We start from the raw sequence: 19,423 nt of genomic DNA on the forward strand, positions 1-19,423 counted from the left end.
TAAACATATCACTTAGATCCACTGTGCTGAATAATTTATCATTTATCCTCCTATGACATAAATTTTCACTTAGACCCCTTGTGGTTTAAGAAATAAAATTTTAAAAAATAAGTATTTATAATAAATTTTCTCTCTTTTTTATTTTATTTCCTCATCTAATGCATTTAGGGTTTAAAACATATTTCAAGTTATTTATTCTGAAATTAAATTATAAATTATCTTAATTTTTTCATCTATAAAAATATATTTGAAATTAAATTTTATTATTTAAAACAAATTAAATATGTATTGTCAAAATAAGATGGGAAAATGAAAGGTTAAATTGGAATGAGACAATAGTATGGGAGGGAATTATTTTTATTTGATTTATTTTATGATAAGGTTTTCGAAGGAATTAGTTTTTCGTCGAAAATTTTCAACGGATTTTGATTTCTGTCGAAAAATTCAAAATTATATATTTTTCGATTTATTTTTATATGATTTTCGACGGAATTTGTTTTCCGTCGAAAAGTTCACAACTATAATTTCTATTTTTATTTATGGTTTTCGACGGAATTAGTTTTGAGTGAAATTTTTTCTACAGAATCTGATTTCAATCGAAAAGTTCATAATTATAATATCTTTTTTGATTTATTTTTTTATTAACTTTTCAATGAAAAACAAATTTCGGTGAAATAATTTTTATTTATTTATTTTTTATAAGGGTTTTCGACGAAATTAGTTTTTCATTGAAAATTTTCGATGAAATTAGTTTTTCATCGAAATTTTTTGACAAAATTTGATTTTCGTTTAAAGTTCATAATTATTATTTCTTTTTTGATTTATTTTTTATAAGGTTTTCGACGAAATGTTTTGACGGAAAACGAATTCTGTCAAAAAGTACATTAAAATAATTTTTTTGATTTATTTTTTATGAGATTTTCGACGAAATTCATCTTTTGTCGAAAAGTTCATAATTATAATTTCTTTTTTCATTTATTTTCTTATAAGGTTTTGATGGAATTAATTTTTTGTGAAAAAGTTTTGACGAAATTTTCCATCGAAAGTTCATAATTATATATATTTTTTGATTATTTTATAAAGGTTTTAGACAAAATTATTTTTTCGTTAAAAAGTTCATAAATATAATTTTTATTTATTTATTTTTATAAAAGGATTTTTGACGGAATTTATTTTCCATCGAAAAGTTCTTAAATATAATTTCACTTTTGATTTATTTTTTTATAATGTTTTCTACGGAATTTGTTTTAATTTTCAACGGAATCTGATTTTCGTCGAAAAGTTCTTAAATATAATTTCTTTTATAAAATTTCAATAGAATCCATTTTTCGTCGATAATTTTGGACAGAATCTGTTTTTCGTAGAAAATTTTGGACGGAATATAATTTTCGTCGAAATACGTTTTTCATCAAAATTTCCGTTGTTAATTTTGACAGAATATCTTTGGTCGAAAATTTTTGTCTAAAATTTAAGATTTTTCTAGTAGTGAATATCTTATGGAGATTTGAAGGACAACTTGTGTGCATGATTTATGTATTGAATATCTTAATCATAATATTTTGTAGTGAACTTTTAAGTTATATTGTGAATAATTAAAAACGCACAGGGCATAGAATAATTTCTCACCCATTAAGGGCTGCAATCTTGCAGAACTTCACAGAGAAAAAGGTAAAAAGGTGACTGAGACTTACGTGGGCTGCTTGCAAAGGAAAAATAACATAGAAGAAATCTCTGTTATGGCTGTTTTGATTTTATAATTATATGATCCTATCCTGTATGTGGAAATGTGCTGTGTATTTGTAAAGAGTACATTTCAGTCCATCCCCTGTTATTATTTTGAAAGACATGATGTAATTGAGATTAAAACACACGCACGCACGCGCCCACGTTAAGTACGCCTTTGAATTTTTGTCCGATGCTCTTGTAATTCGGCCAATCAAGACTTGAACCGGCTTTATTTGTGTCATCCCTTGATGTGTATCATTATACTTAGCTTAATCTTTGAATAGTAGTAAGCATGTGTTTCCAAGAATAGATTGGGTGGGTTATAATCAGATGAGTTTTGCTCGCAAAATACTAACCTTTATCTTCTTTTAACAAACATATTTTCCTTTTTTTTTTCTTTGTAAATAACATATTTTCCTTATTAAATTTGAGCGAGGTGAATGTCTAGAATTTATGATATTCAATTCGTTCTAAAAATTTTACCAAACCTTTAGGCAAGTATTTCCCATTATATTCTCACCTGTTTGTTACATAATTGTATTTATCATTGTAACTGCATTTTGAGGTTAGAGAAGAATTTTCTGTTTTCATTTTAATCTATGTGATTTTATAGAAAGTTGTTTTTGATAGACTTGAAAGCGGTTAACCATGCGTGGAAAAAAAGAACGGAATATCTTTTGGAAAGTTCAAGCTATTTTCTCGATCCCTTTGTGTTCAAGTTGTTCTATTATTCTTCCTTTTTATCTCATCGAATACAACTTTATTCTTCTTCACTTTAATATAATGTTCCTTTTTACTTCCTCGTTATCTTTATAAGAGGCTTCCTACACAAACTTCTCTAAAAGCTTCTTCGTTAAGGGAAAGCACTCATATAGAAGGAAAGAAAGGAGTTCAGGAAGATATAAACAGGTTTGCAGATTTTGGAGGATGCCTTTCAAGAAGCCTCATCACACTGCAGAATCTAGTTTCGTAACTAAGGCAAGTATACGTTTTCTTATATACATTCAGTAATAAATTAAAAAGGAAATTTGTGAGTTGTTTCACAAACTAAGAATTATTTCAGATTGAACAGCGGGAAGAACTTTATTTTTCAGGTCTATATAAATAAAAATTTATTTCTTCCTACTTCCGTGCTCTACCCAATTCCTATTTTATATAAGTCCGCAAGGATGTAATCTCCTTATAATAAATTTGACGTGGTCTGCAATTGGAAAGTAGTTTCTAAAATGTAAGCTTACAAATTTTGTTTTCATACCAAAGGGTCGTCGGGTTGACCAGAAGAAGGGAGAACCTCACTGGTTTGATGGAATGAAAACGGTTCGTACAAAAAATTAAAACAAATGAAATTTTTTTCGCCTAAACTGGCTCATCTTCACAGATTGTTACAAAAATTGATAGTTACATCTATTTTTAATAGCTTTATAACTCAAGTAGTATGTTAACTTGAAGTTACCAGCTAAAGAGTCCATCAAATTATTAGTAGTTCGAGTCGGTTTGGGGCAAATGCCTTAAGTGAGATTTAGTCTCCCATATCTACCTTATTACTAAATCTCATCCTTTGACTGAATTTTAAAGTACTTATATATGATGCTTGTATTTACTATAGCGGTATAATATATGCAGGTTGGCGGCAGGTATGAGATAAAACCAAGAGGACTCAACATTGTCTGGGGAAATGATTCTCGATATTGGAAAATACCAGAGTGAGTATAATAATGATATGGATTAAATACTTAATTTTTTTTATAACGTAAAGGAAAACATTTATACTTCTTTAGAATTTTCCGTTATCTTTATTATTTTATTCTTTTCTTTTCTTTTTTTGATCTGATCTCATAAAATGGAATTGAAATCGACAATTTATGTTATCATTTGAATTAAAGAATGGATAAGCTATTGTCGTTAATTTTTGTAAAATTGTGAAATAATTCAACACTTTTGAAGTTCTATGTTTTATCTATATAATATGATTTTATTGATTCTCATATTATAGGAAATAAATTTATCTCTTATATATACATAAAAAATGTTTGGGCCCATATTTTCTCTTTCTCTCTCTTCTCCTCACATGGTCCCACACATTTTTATGTATGTACAGAAGATAAAATTTATCTTCTTCAATATGATAAATATTAAACTCATATAAATAAAGGGTTTAGTGTTTATCCTTTTAAAGGACATATAGTTATGTCATTTTAAATAAGAGAAAAACACATCAACATCAACAACACCTTTATCCCAAATTAATTGGGGTCGGTGGTAGATGAATCCAAATGAAAGATACAAAAAGGTTGAAAAAAGAAACATAAAAGTAAAAATAAAAATAAATAAATCGAATAGTAATAATATATATAAATATAAAAGTAAAAGTAAAAAAGAAAGGGAAAAGAAGAAGAGGGGAAACGAAGGGGAAAAGGACTAAAAAGGGACCATATGGAACATAGGAATAACAACGGGTCTAACCCTCCACCATGCTTATAGCTTTTCTCCATTCCGTTCTAAGACATACCGTCCGCCAATCTATATCCCACTCCATTAAATCTTGTTTTACCACCTTTCCCCAAGTAAGTTTCGGTCTATCTCTACCTCTTTTTGTGTTGAGCTCTTGGTAACAAACTTTTGTTCTTACGGGAGCATCCAGGGGCCTTCTCATTACGTGCCCAAACCACCTCAATCTATGTTCTCTCATCTTCTCAGCCACCGATAGTACTCCTACCTTTCGTCGAATATCTTCATTTCTTATCTTATCCATCCTCGTATAACCACACTTCCACCTTAACATCCTCATCTCTGCTACTCCCATTTTATGCTCATGTTGCCTATGTGCTGGCCAACATTCAGCTCCATATAGCATTGCAGGTCTTACTGCTGTTTAATAGAAATTTCCTTTTAACTTAAGGGGGATTTTACGGTCACACAAAAACCCAGATGTACTGCGCCATTTCATCCACCCTGCTCTGATTCTATGATTTACATCCTCATCAATCTCTCCACCTTTTTGAAAAATGGAGCCCAGGTATTTAAAAGTGTCTTTCTTGGGTACCTCTTGATCACTTAGATGCACGGGATCTTGGTCTACATCTCCTACCAGAGAAAACTCACACTTCAGATATTCAGTCTTGCTTCGACTTAATGTGAATCCTTTAGATTCCAATGTGCTTCTCCACAATTCAAGTTTTCTATTAACACCATCCTTGCTCTCATCAATAAGCACAATATCGTCTGCAAAAAGCATACACCATGACACTTCCCCTTGAATATATTTTGTTAGTTCATCCATAACTAAGGCAAAGAGATAAGGACTTAGAGCTGACCCTTGGTGTACACCTACCGTGATAGGGAAACTTGAAAAAGGGTATTCTAATATATTATAGAATTGTAAATAATCTGTATAAAGGGTTCTCTATTTATAGAGAATATTTGACCTAATTTTAACCTAATGGGCTTGGCCCAATACAACAAATAAATGACTAAATAATAACTAAATAATTATTATTTACAACACTCCCCCTCAAGCCGAGGAATAGATATTTATCATTCCCAGCTTGCTAGTAAGTTCTTGAAATCTGTCTGAAGGAAGCCCCTTTGTTAATAGATCAGCTAATTGACGCCCAGTGGGAATGTATGGAGTGGTAATCAACACGCTATCAAGTTTCTCTTTGATGAAATGGCGGTCAACCTCAATATGTTTAGTCCGATCATGTTGGACTGGATTATGAGCTATACAAATAGCGGACTTATTATCACATAGCAGCTTCATAGGTCCCTCACATTTTATTTTGAGATCATCAAACTCAGAGGCAAGTCGTGTTTGCAGAATCTGTCTCTCCACAAAATCATCACCTGTGATAATAATATCATCAACATATACAAGGAGCACAGTAAGCTTCCCATTTTGGGAGTGCTTGAAGAAAAGAGTGTGATCTCCTTGGCTCTGTCTGTATCCTAAGGTCATCATAACCTTAGTAAATCTTCCAAACCAAGCACGAGGTGACTGCTTCAATCCATACAAGGCCTTTTTTAATCTACAAACTTTATTTTCCCCCTTCACAGAATCAAAACCAGGCGGGATTTCCATGTAGACTTCTTCTCCTAACTCACCATTGAGGAAAGCATTTTTCACATCAAATTGATTTATATCCCAATTGTAATGGGCAGCAAGGGATAACAAGATTCTCACTGTATTCATCTTTGCAACTGGAGCAAAGGTTTCTTCATAATCAATGCCATAGGTTTGAGTGTAACCTTTGGCCACTAATCGAGCCTTATATCTCTCAAGAGTGCCATCAGAATTATATTTCAGGGCATAAACCCATCTGCACCCTACTACTTTCTTTCCGTTGGGTCTATCAATAACCTCCCATGTTTTATTTTTCTCCAAAGCATTCATCTCCTCTTGCATGGCTTGAGCCCAATTCCTATCTTTCAAGGCTTCATGTACTGATTTTGGGATTGCAATAGAATCTAGTGCTGAAACAAAGCTTTTGTGCTGCACAGAAAGATTAGCAGAGGAAACAAAATGGGAGATAGGGTATTGAGTACAAGAGGGACAGGAAGAACAAGTTTTCTTGTGACAAGATCTTTTTCCTTTTCTAAGAGCAATAGGTAAGTCATCAGAAGTAGAAGCAATGGGTAAGTCATTAGAGACATCAGAAGAAATAGACAAATCATAAGAGGAAATAATATTAGAATCAGAAACAGGAGATTCAGGAGACTCAGAAGAAATAGGAGATTCAGGACTTACTAGTGGTTCAGACGATTGAGGTTGCTGGTGAGACAATATGGGTTGTATCTCAGGTGTATTTGAAGGTTCTGACACACCAGGAGCAGACACACTAGGAAGAGAGAAGATTGATCCAGACTCAAAGAAGGAAGGGGACGAGTCTTCTGAAGAACTATTCTCCCCCTGACGATGAGGACCCAAGAAATAAGATTCAGATTCTTGAAAGGTGACATCCATAGAAACAAAAAATTTCTGACTTGGTGGATGATAACACTTGTACCCTTTTTTATAAGGGTTATAACTAAGGAAGACACACTTAAGAGCCCTAGGATCCAACTTACTCCGATGTTGTTTATGAACATGGACAAAGGCAACACATCCAAACACTCTTGGTGGAAGGCTCTGCAATATGGGAACAGAAGGAAAGAAGGAAGTCATGGAATGAATAGGACTGATATTGTTAAGGACCCGTGAAGGTAAACGGTTGATCAAAAAAGTTGCAGCTAATACTGCTTCTCCCCAATAAGAACTAGGAACAGATGTCTGAAAAAGTAGTGCTCTAGCAACTTCAAGAAGGTGACGATTTTTCCTTTCAGCAACCCTGTTTTGTTGAGGGGTATCAACACATGTGAGCTCATGAATCATACCTCTGTCTGAAATGAATTGTGACAGGCGTTGATTGACGTACTCAGTACCATTATCAGATCTGAGTCTTTTAATACCCTTACCAAACTGAGTCTTAACCATGTGATGAAACCGAATAAATATCTCTGGTACTTCAGACTTGTCTTTCATCAAGTATATCCATGTTATCCGAGTACAATCGTCAATAAAAGAAACAAACCACCTTGCACCTGAAACACTGTGCACTTTAGAAGGGCCCCAAACATCAGAATGGATAAGAGAAAAAGGTTCCCTGCTTTTAATAGTGCTAGAAGGAAATGACACTCGATGGTGTTTTGCAAATTCACAAACATCACAATGAAAGGCCTCAACCGACTTATTGAGAAACAGAGAGGGGAACATAGACTTCAAAAGACTAAATGGTGGATGCCCGAGACGCTTGTGATGGAGCCAAATCATAGACTCTGCAGTAGAAGGATGACGTGTCATTAATAACTAATTTTTGCTAGCATGGTCTGGAAGGAGATGATACAACCCATCCTGTTCATTAGCAACTCCAATTGTCTTCTTCGTGGTAAGATCCTGAATAAGACAATGAGAAGGAAAAAATGTGATAGAACAATTCAAATCAGTTGTAAGTTTTTTAGTGGAGATAAGATTAGTAGAAAGCTGAGGAACATAAAGAACATTTTTAAGAAACAAGGAAGGTTGAATTTGAATGTTACCAGAACCAATAACTGATTTATGGGATCCATCAGCTACGGATATAGTATGACTACCAACAGTAGGATGATAAGAACAAAACAACTCAGTACGACAAGCCATATGATCATTTGCACCAGAATCCAAAATCCATGAGGTTTTAAAATCAGTGCAAGAAGCAAGAAAAGATATAGAACGTGTGCTCTTACCAGATAAGATCGAAGAACTATCATGCTCGGCCATTCTTTAACAAAAAAAGTTAACAACCAGCGATAAAATCAACCAAACAGAATATCAAATGACCTCTGATCAGAAAAATAATTACAGATCCAGACAGAAGACAAGAAGACGAGAAGAATGGTGGTGGTCCGGTCCAAAAACACGGCCGCACGCGCCTCCACGCGCCGGAGAAAGGAGCTGCGCGTGGGATTCACTCGCCGGGAAAGGGGCGGCGCGTGAGAGCGCGTGGATGGGCTTCGCCGGCTGAGATTTTTCTGGTGTGGTCGTCCGGTGAGCGCGCACCTGTCTGTGGGTGGTCGCGGTTGAAAAGTCGCTGAAAAGTGGTCCAAACGGTGAAGACAGATCTGATTGGAGGCGGTCGGAGGTGTTTCGGTCGTTTGTGGCGGAGGAACAGTGCGTAGAATGATAGATCGGAGGAAAAATAAGGTCAACAATGGTCCCCTTGGTCCAAAAGGTCCCCGGAAAAATTATCCAGTGGCGGCAAGAGGCAAAGAAATTAGGGTTTTGTTAAAAAAGAAGATAATATGTGCGGAAGCAAAGCCCTCAGATCGAGAGCTCTGATACCAACTTGAAAAAGGGTATTCTAATATATTATAGAATTGTAAATAATCTGTACAAAGGGTTATCTATTTATAGAGAATATTTGACCTAATTTTAACCTAATGGCCTTGGCCCAATACAATAAATAAATGACTAAATAATAACTAAATAATTATTATTTACAACAGGAAACAACTTGATGTTCCGTTACAAGCTTTCACACATGTAGTAGCCCCATCATACATATCCTTGATTGCCTTTATATACTTTGATGGTACCTTTTTCTTCTCCAGAACCCACCATAAAACTTTCCTTGGAACCCTATCGTATGTTTTCTCTAGGTCTATGAACACCATATGTAAGTCCTTTTTCTTTTCTCGATATCTTTCCATTAGTTGTCGCATCAAGAAAATGGCTTCCATGGTACATCTTCCTGGCATAAATCCAAATTGAGAAACCTTGGTATCTCTCCTCAAGCGATGCTCAATAACCCTCTCCCACAACTTCATAGTATGGCTCATTAGCTTAATGCCTCTATAGTTTGAACAATTCTGTATATCTCCCTTGTTTTTGTAGATAGGCACAATCATACTTTTCCTCCATGCATCAGGCATCTTATTTGTCTGGAGAATCTTATTGAAAAGATTGGTCAACCATTTTATTGCCACATCCCCCAGGCCTCTCCACACTTCAATAGGGACCCCATCAGGTCCCAAGGCTTTATTAGTCTTCATCCTCTTTAAAGCCTCCTTAACTTCATGTGTATTAATTCTGCGCACAAATCTTTTATTCAAATCATCATAAGCGTCCTCTAAGTCCACCTCGCTTATATCTCCATCCCCATTTAAACAGCTTGTTGAAGTAGTTCATCCATCTTGCATTTACATCTTCATCTCTCACCAAAAGTTTTTGATTTTCATCCTTGATGCATCTAACTTGGGTGAGGTCTTTACTTTTCTTATCCCTTATTTTTGCAAGTTTATATATACCTTTTTCACCATCCTTGTTCCCAAGATTTTTATACAAATCAGCAAAAACCTTGCCTCTAGCTTCTCGCACTGCTTTCTTTGCATTTTTTCTCGCCAATCTAAACTTTTGCAAGTTCTCTTCACTGGGACTTTTGTGCAAAGATCTAAAGCACTCCTTCTTATGTTTAATTGCCTCTTGCACCTCTTCATTCCACCACCATGTTTTCTTTCTATGAAATCCATTTCCTTTGCTTTCTCCCAACACCCTCCTTCCCATATTTTGAATACACTTAGCCATCTCATTCCATATTGCATTTGCTCCTCCATCAAACTCCCAAGGTCCTTCGTGCAACATTCTTTCAATGAACTCTCTCTCTTTTCCCTCATTAAGTTTCCACCACCTTATCCTCGGGTTCTGAGCCCTCTTCCTCATTGTAAGTACTTTGTTGAACCGAACCTCCAAGACTACCAGCTTATGTTGCGTAGCGACACACTCTCCAGGGTAGACCTTACAGTCGACACAAGAAGTTCTATCTTCTCTTCTAGCCAGAAAGAAATCAATCTGACTACGATTTTGGCCACTATGAAAAGTGATTAGATGTGACTCCCTTTTTCTAAAAAAGGTGTTCGCTAGCATCAAATCGTAGGCTAGTGCAACATTCAAAATATCTTCTCCAGTCTCGTTTCTCGTCCCATAGCCAAAACCTCCATGAATTCTATCAAAACCTCCATTGCTTTTACCAATATGACCATTTAGATCTCCTCCTAAGAAAATCTCCTCCTCTCGAGGAATTCCCCTCAAAACCTCCTCTAAGTCTTCCCAAAATTGGCTTTTATCAATTGGTTGCAATCCAACTTGGGGTGCATACACACTGAGGATATTCAGGATTAAATCACCTACTACAAGCTTAACCAGAATAATCCTGTCGCCTTTCCTTTTGACGTCCACAACTTTATCTCTGAAACTTTTATCGATCATAATTCCAACACCATTTTGACTCTTGTTAATACCTGTGTACCATAACTTGAAAACAGTTCCATCCACTTCCTTGGCCTTTTCTCTAGCCCACTTAGTTTCTTGCAAACAAACAATATTCATTTTCCTTCTAGCAAAAACACCTGCTTTCTCCCTCAATTTACCCGTTAAGGTTCCTATGTTCCAGCTTCCAAATCGCATCCTTAACCCCTGGGCTGTGCTTGCCCGCCACGCTCGCCCATCTGCGTGTTGGGACCCTGACATACTTTTCACCAAATCTGGGTGAAGACCTGGCGCCTTGCCTTGGGGCAAGGACCCTAGCACATTTTTCACTACATCCCGGGCCCGATGCAGCGCCTTACCTTGTGGCAAGGACCCTAGCCCATTTTTCGCTACACCCGGGGCCCGATGCAACGCGTCGCTATGAAGGGTACGCCCCAACGAAAAATCATATGGGTTCATCACATAAAAATATAGCTGTTTTTTATGGCTGGTTTGCTACACCTGACGCCAACCCTCCTTCTTTATCCTGGCTTGGGACAGACCACGCATGCAAGCACACATGGGCGGAGTTAAATAAGAGAAAAACACAAGCAATAAAAATTATGGGAGAGAAAATGAGTGTTTTTTTAATTTAAATAAAAAATTATAAATTGTGTCTTTCTCTCGTTTAAAATGATATAACTCTATATCATTTAAAATGATAAACATTTTTTTCCATAAATATATAATATACAAAACAAGGGCTATGCATACGTACATTTATTCCGTAATGGAGTATACATAATGAGCAACAATTTCTTTATATTTATTTTTAAGGATCTTATAAGGATTCGGGAAACATTTATTTTTTCTTACGTTTGACATTTGATTAGTTAATATTTCACTAAAATTATTCAATTTCTATAAATATACGAGTATCCTGTGAGAGATAAAGATAAAATATGCCCCGCACAAATTAGACCTGGTCTTTGAGAAAAGGTTTTAATGTTTCTTTTTTTTGTATAGAAAAGAAATTAAACAAACACAAACAAACTACCCAACATGGGCATTACTCTTGCTACAGTCACCCAACAGGAGGTCTAAGCACCCCTCAGGAGCATGGCTATACCAGACAGTATCCCAATCAACTATAGAGGCATGGCCAGCTAACCAATCAGCCACCCTGTTGGCCTCTTTATACACATGACCAATCTGAACCGCCCAGTCTTTCTCCAGCATTTCCTTAACTCTGAGCGACAGAACATAACAAGGATGGGAAGGCATACACCCATGAAGACTTATATCATGCGCATCCATCGAGTCAGTTTCCACCATTACCTGCTGGTACCCTTTCACCCAAGCCCATTCTAGCCCAATTAGAACACCCCATAATTCTGCCATCAACACATTGCCACAACTTAATCTCCTTGAAAAACCAGACACCCAACTTCCATTGCAATTTCGAATGACCCCACCACAACTGAGTCTTGTACCCCTCTCAGAACAGGCCCCATCAGCATTAATCTTAATCCAGTTAGAAGGGGGAGCTTCCCACTGAGTTTTCCTTCTGTTTCTAACATCAATAAGTAACCCAGCTTTACAGTATAAGGACTCAGCCATAGCAATATTTGTAACAACCGAATGGGCAGCAAACACCACCTCTGATGGGTTCCTCCACTCATCATTAAAAACCCAATTATTCATTTCCTTCCATAACAGCCAGCACACTACCCCAAAAAACCTCCTCCAATCTTTGTTCTGTTTTTTCCTACACAAATTCCTATCAACCCAATTACAAAAGTCTCCTTCCCAAAAATAGTTAGCCTCACTGCTTGGAAGACATAGCTGCCAAACACTCCTAGCCCAGCTGCATTCCCTGAAAATGTGGCTACAACTTTCCACAGCATATAAGCACCTGGGACATAAGGCATCCTCACAAAGATGTCTTTTAACTCTTTGCTCATTGGACAACAACTTTTCCCCAATAAGTAACCAGAGAAACGATTTAACCCTCTGAGGGCCCTCCCAATCCCAAGCAAGCATCCAATTTCTATTCTCAGACATGTCAAGCTGGCCAATCAATGAATTATAAGCAGACTTAATTGTAAATAAACCTGTAGAAGAATAGGTCAATAACACCTTATCTTCACCAGCTGCCATAGAAGTGGGTCTAACTTTAGAAATAGCTATAACAGCCTCCTCATCCAGGCAGTCCTTGAACATTTCCCACTGCCAGCCCCCTCACTGTCAACACAGTCTGTCACCTTCCAAGTATTAGCATCCTCTGGAATAGGTTCAACAATTCTCTCAATCAGCCTCCCCATCTCAGGTACCCACTTATCCCACCAAAACAAAGTTTGATTTCCATTACCAATATGGATTTTCACCCCATCCTGAACATGGCTCCAGCTTTTGCAAACACCCCTCCAAGTATTAGAATTGCTTCTAGCTTCTTTCAGGATTGGAACTAAACCCGAATCCACCTTGTATTTACTTCTAAGGATTCTGGCCTAAAGAGCATCAGAGTTAGTCATCACCCCAATCCTAATCTTCATGGCATAAGCCTTATTAATCAGACTTTGGTCTCTCAAACCGAGTCCTCCCTCCTCCTTTCTCCTGCAAATATTGTTCCAGCTAACCAGATGAACCTTCCTCTTATTCGGATTTGAACCCCAAATGAATCTTCTAGTCAGCTTCTCCACCTCCTTACAAGTACTAGAGGGGACATCAATGGTCCGCATAGCATAAGCTGGAAGTGCCTCCAGCACTGATTTGGCCAGTGTGACCCTCCCTGCCAGAGAGAGGACAGCCTGACTCCAAGATGACATCCTGCACTGCACCCTCTCTACCACATAATTCAAGGACTTCCTAGACACTCTTTTGTGATTGAGATTCACCCCAAGATACTTCCCCAGGTCACTAGTGACACCCACTCCAAGGCACTCACTAATCTCTTTAGCTCTATTGAAGCCCACATTACTAGAAAAACACACTCTAGATTTCTCCTCACTGATTTTCTGTCCAGAAGCAGCAGAAAACACCTTGAGAACTTGATTAATAACATAAGCTTGGTCCAGGGAAGCCTCTGCATACAGAATAATGTCATCAGCAAAAAATAAATGGGAAAGAGGAGGAGCATTTTTATTAACCATAACAATCTTCCAGGCTTTGGTATCCACAGCTAATTGGATAAGATGAGCCAATTTCTCCATACACAGCACAAAAAGGTATGGAGAAATGGGATCTCCCTGCCTAATCCCTCTCTTAGGCTTAAACTCTTTTGCCAGTCCCCCATTCCCTAATAAGTTCATTGAGCTAGAAGAGATGCAATTCAGAATCAAATCAGACAACTGCTTCCGAAGACCCAGATCCTCCAAAGTGTCTTCAATAAATTTCCAACTAAGACGATCATAAGCCTTCTCCAAGTCCACCTTAATCATCATCCATCCTTTACCCCCTTTCTTCTCTTTCATAGAATGCACCACTTCTTGTGCAATAATAATATTATCATCACTCTGTCTTCCTTTGATGAAACTACACTGGTTAGGAGCCACCAACATGGGCATAAAATCCCTCAGTCTATCAGTTATGATCTTAGTCACTGCCTTATACACCACATTGCAAAGACTTATAGGTCGAAAATCTTTCATGCATTATGGGTTGTCCTTCTTGGGAATAAGACAAATCAAAGACCTGTTTATTTCCTTGACTTTCCCAGGATCCATAAAGATATCCACAATTAACCTACACACAGACTCCCCCACCAACTTCCAGTGACTTTGGAAAAAAATAGCTTGCAGCCCATCAGGCCCAGGAGCCTTAAACTTTCCCATTCTAAAGATCACTCTCCGGATTTCCTCAAAAGTGGGGATTTTAGCCATGTAATCCAGCTCCTTATTTTTTAGAGCAGGAAATAAACCGTTCACTGGAAATTCCTCCACCTCTACATCACTCGGAGCAAACAACTTCTCAAAATAACAACTTGCTAAAGTACTGAGATCCTTCTTGTCACTGACCCAAGTCCCATCCTCATCTCTAAGGGCAATCACCTTATTATGCCTTCTTCTAGATATAGCAGCTGAATGAAAAAACTTTGTATTCTTGTCTCCAAACTTCAACCATTGGCACATAGACCTTTGAAACCAGTCTAACTCCTCCCTTACTAAAATTTCCTGAAGCTCCTTCCACAAGCTTCTCTGTAAGATCTCCATGTTGTGGTCATACCTCCCCATCCTGTAGTTGTCAATCCCCCGAAGTCTAGCATATATCTTATTTTTCTTTCTAATATTCTGTCTGTACACATTGTGATGCCATTCTTTAGCCCTTCTTTCAAACTCATTTCTTGCAGGACCCCAATCAAAGAATCTATTTCAGCTACTCCTCAAAACATCCTCAAACCTATCAACAGTCATCCAAGAAGCCAGGAACTTAAAAGGTCTCTCCTCAGCTTCAGTCTTATAAACCTCATCCTGAGCAAGCAAGATAGGTCTATGATCAGAATTCAGGAAAGGAAGATGAGTCACAAACCTATTCGGCCAGTTGAGAACCCAATCCTCATTAGCACAAGTCCTATCCAACCTTTCTTGAAGTTTTCCCCTCTTCCAAGTAAAGTTAGGTCCTTTGAAACCTATATCCTCAAGCTCACAATTCATCAAGAAAGAATTCATCTCATTCATACTGATATGGAAAGCTTCTTTTCCCCCAATTTTCTCACACCCCTTTTGAACTGAGTTAAAATCACCTAACACAATCCAAGGCCCAACCATCTCCTGAGAAATGAGCACCAAACTATCCCATAACACCTGCCTATCCACCCTTCTCGGATTACCATAAACAAAGGTCACAAACTCACTTCTGTCTTCCTCCACATGCACAACTCTGGTATGAATATACTGATTATGATCATCAATAATTTCTACTTTAACCTTCTTGTCATCCCATAGAATCCAGATACCCCCAGCAAAACCCACAGCATCATGTTTAAAACTTTTATTGAACCCCAAATTTTTTATGATTCTATCCCCCTTACAACCACTTATCCTTGTCTCAACTAAAGCCAAAATGCTAATCTTAAATCTAAATTTCAAGTATTTAATAAGGGCAGGGAACTCTTTTTTCCCTACTCCTCTACAATTCCATGAACAAATGAACATAAAAGCTAACAAAACTAAAAACTGGGCCAAGCACCCAACACAAACAATTAAGAGCTGATAACAGTCCTAACACCCCCTGAGGGTGTAAGCTGGTCCTCTAAACTCATCTCCTGCTGAAAAGGAGCAAAGAAATTGGACAGAACAGGGCACAACCCCCTTACCTTTGATCTTAGCCTGCACCACCTTACCCGAGCCTCCATTTCCTCCATTTGGCAAGGAATTGACTTTAGCCCTTAGTTTCTTCCCTTGCTCAGCCCCACTCTGACCAGCATTCGGGGGAAGATTCTCCATCTCACCCTTCCTAGGATCACTAACCATAACTTTACTGAATTTGAAACCACTGCTACCATTCTTGCTTCTGCTCTCCTTAAGAATCCCTTTCTTCTGCCCAGAATTGTCCTGCCTCAAATTCTTGGTTGGATTTTTCGGACTAGCATCTCCAGCACTGCCATCTATAACAGCTTCCATCTCCCCTTTAAGCTCAGCTTTCTTTGAAACTTCATTCCTACTCGGACTCAAAACAGGAACTAGAGGTTCCTTATCAACAACTTCCTTCTGAGTACCCTGACTCCCTTCCCCTTCTTCCCTTCTGGAACCCCTTATATCCTCCCCAGATTTCTTCGAACTAACCACAGGATCCTTCTCCTTCTCAATCACCATCTTCTCCTGGACAAATCTAGGTTTCCCTCCCCTCTTGGGTTTCTGAACCACCATCCAGCTCCCAAACGCTTCCTCAACCTCCTGGCCTGCCTTGCTATCAACACCAGAAATGCCCTCCAAGGGCTGTTGCCCATTCACATCCACCTCCATTGGGTTCCCCTAATTTTGGCTACATAATTCATCACACTTATCCTTCATGTGTCCATAAACACCACACTTAAAGCAAATAAGATGAATCCCTTCATATCCAACCGGATATATCTTATCCCCAACCTTAAATTTCGATAACAGGGTCTTTCTGAGATCCACTTCCACGCAAATTCGTGCGAACTTCGCTCTCTCAGTGATAACTACATCCCCCAAATCATTTTTCCTTAAAGAATTCCTATCAATTTTGAGCATACGCCCAAGTAAATTCCCAATTTTCCACAAGTAATGGACTGAGTATAACTCAATTGGGAGCCCTGGGACCCTCACCCACACAGCAAGCTTCTTGAAATCCTCATCATACGGATCAAAAAATGGGCGCCACCTTTGAACCACAACGTAGTGATCAGCAACCACCCATGGACCCTCCTCCAGCACATGCACATAGTCTCCATCATCATAAAACCTTGGGAGCAAGTACCCATTATCCAGATCTATCAATTCGTATGTTGAAACAAGATTCCAAAGCCTCTGTAACCGTGCCATCAAGAACCGAGTCCCTATTATCTTCCCCATCAACTTAATGATAAGGGCCTTCCTCCACTGTTTACAACTTTCCTTGTGCTCGCTCTTAGAAATATGGAGAACTGGACACAGAGGGTCCTCCACAGAACCTTGACCAAGATCCTCGTCGCACCCATCCTCCTCCTCTTCCTTTCGCTGAGTTTCCTTCCAATCGTCCTCCTCATCCTCCGAGAAACCTTCACCTCCATTCAGCCTTAACAACTTATCTTTGTACGAAATAACCCTCGTACCAGCTCCTTCCTTATTTGTACTGGCACCTTCCACGCGAATACCCTTGGCTTTTTCACTACCTTCAACATCCAGCTTTTCCAGCATTACATCATCCATATTGTCATCAACTGACGCCTCCCCTTTGGGTTTCTTCACACTTCTCAGAATCAAGTCCTCTTCCTCAGCCGTTCGATCTCTCCCACCTTTCGATCCATCATCACAGGTCTCCATCCCTTACTTGGCTTTCTTCGTCACCGATCGTTACTAACCAGGAACCCTATCAGAGAGAAAACAAATCGCACGCGTGAATCTAACGCGCCTATCCCATCGTATTATTAATTTTATTATTATGGATTGTTGAATATAGTTTTTGACTCTTAGGTTTTAATGTTTCTAAAGTGAATGTAGATAAGTTATCTACATTCGCTCCCAAAACGATGTCGTTTTGGGTTGAAAAATTAAAAAATTATAATAAAAAAATTATTATAACCCTAAAATAAATTATAATTATAAAAATACATTGATTTCCGCTCACAACGAGGTCGTTTTGGAAATCTGTAGAAAAAGCGAACCCTTAAGAATAATGAGAGAACTTAAATAAAAGTGAATAATATACTTATAAACACTGAGTTGTTTTTTGCGATAAACTGTAAATTAAAACTTTAATAGCCACTACCGATGTATTTGATACATGTTTCTGTGTGCAAATTATTTCAGCCAAGGTAATGCGGAGCTGATACAAGTTTCATGGCTGGAGGTATCTGGTGTAGCAAATGATGTAGAACGGAACAAGAAATATACTGTTACATTTCACGTGAAAATTAAAGAAGATGGGTTCGGCTGGAATGGCACTGAGGTATTAGTGATGGCTAAAGTTGGGAAAAAGGGAAAATATGACTATAAGGTAGCGACACTAACTCCTGGTGCCTCCTTGAGCATTCCAATAGAAAAACTTGAAATTACAGTGCCTCAAGATGCAACGGACCGCGATCTTTATTTTGGATTATATGAAGTATGGAGCGGAAAATGGAAGGGAGGCCTGGAAATTATCAGTGCGGAGGTCGTACCTATCAACTGATTTTCCTCGATCATCTCCTTCATTTGTCAACCTCGACGAGTGGTTTGTGCTTCAGTTTGTATTTGGCTTGAATGTGTCATATGTATATGCCCTGCACCATCTGAGACAATAATTACATGCGCAGCGAGAATAACTGTGCTCTATTTATGCGAGGCTAGGTGGGTCTCCAAAAGGGAAAAATAAAGAAATGAAAAGGTCTATGATATTAGCATTAAAATATTTGTAATAAATTAGTGGATTTAAGGTTATATATTTATGTTTTATATAATACTTCATGTGCACCCCGTGTATTAACTCATTATGGTTTTAAGTGTAGCAAAATTAAGAAACAAAAACATTAGGAAAATTTCTTTACTTTGTCACTTACACTTGTTAACCATTTGTTCATTTATATATATATATATAGGTATGAGTTAACTTTTTCCTTTCTTAAACATGTTATTCAACTTGACTAAATTTAATCATGATCTATATAACTTATAGATTCACTTATTCGATTCATTTTTGATTGATTAAAGCTTTATTAACCCTTAAGTGATGGATAAATATTTGGAACTCTAAATCATGGTGGAGAGGTTTATATAGCTCCTTTAGGGTTTCATACCCTTAGAGCATCACTTAATAGCACAATAGAGTCTATATGTCCTTCCATTGAAGAAAAGTCAAAAGAAATAGACTCTACCGTCACACTAAGCACTGAACAACCATTAATATTTTTAATATTGGGATTTCATGGCTTTATTTTCAATTCTAATATTTTAATATGTGAATTAGACATCTCAAGTCTTCGAGAGACATATTATATGCCTTAATTGAATTTCTGCATCTCAAGTTATGAACGTCGCAAACCAACTACTTCAAACCAAACTTCCGGGAATAGGGCCACAACTTCAAAATAGAACTGATATTTATCCTCTTAACCAAATGTCTTAAGATTTTACAAAGTTATAGATCTTTGAGTTAGATTTACATAGGTTAAAGTCTTACTTAATTTGGAGCTCCCTAGCTCAAGATATGCATGTTTTACTACGCTACTTCCAACTCGCGAAAGAATATTGGCTTGTAATAAGAGGCCATTTTAGTGCCCTCTAGTATGCTTTAGCGCCCTCA

At 37.6% G+C, this 19,423-nt stretch overlaps 1 protein-coding gene across 1 annotated transcript; it reads left to right on the forward strand.

The window, feature by feature from the left end:
- Positions 1 to 2,555: 2,555 nt before the first annotated feature.
- Positions 2,556 to 18,650, forward strand: LOC133317961 (protein PHLOEM PROTEIN 2-LIKE A9-like). Its single transcript, XM_061519869.1, has 3 exons — positions 2,556 to 2,703; positions 3,349 to 3,428; positions 17,953 to 18,650. Exons 1-3 carry the CDS (start codon positions 2,653 to 2,655, stop codon positions 18,311 to 18,313), a joined length of 492 nt encoding a protein of 163 aa, XP_061375853.1. The 5' UTR covers positions 2,556 to 2,652; the 3' UTR covers positions 18,314 to 18,650.
- The last annotated feature ends 773 nt before the right edge of the window (positions 18,651 to 19,423 follow it).

The sequence above is a fragment of the Gastrolobium bilobum genome, unplaced genomic scaffold, assembly GCF_033153095.1.
Source record: "Gastrolobium bilobum isolate Gb01-03AN ecotype WA unplaced genomic scaffold, APGP_CSIRO_Gbil_v1 utg103666, whole genome shotgun sequence".
Taxonomy (NCBI): Eukaryota; Viridiplantae; Streptophyta; class Magnoliopsida; order Fabales; family Fabaceae; genus Gastrolobium; species Gastrolobium bilobum.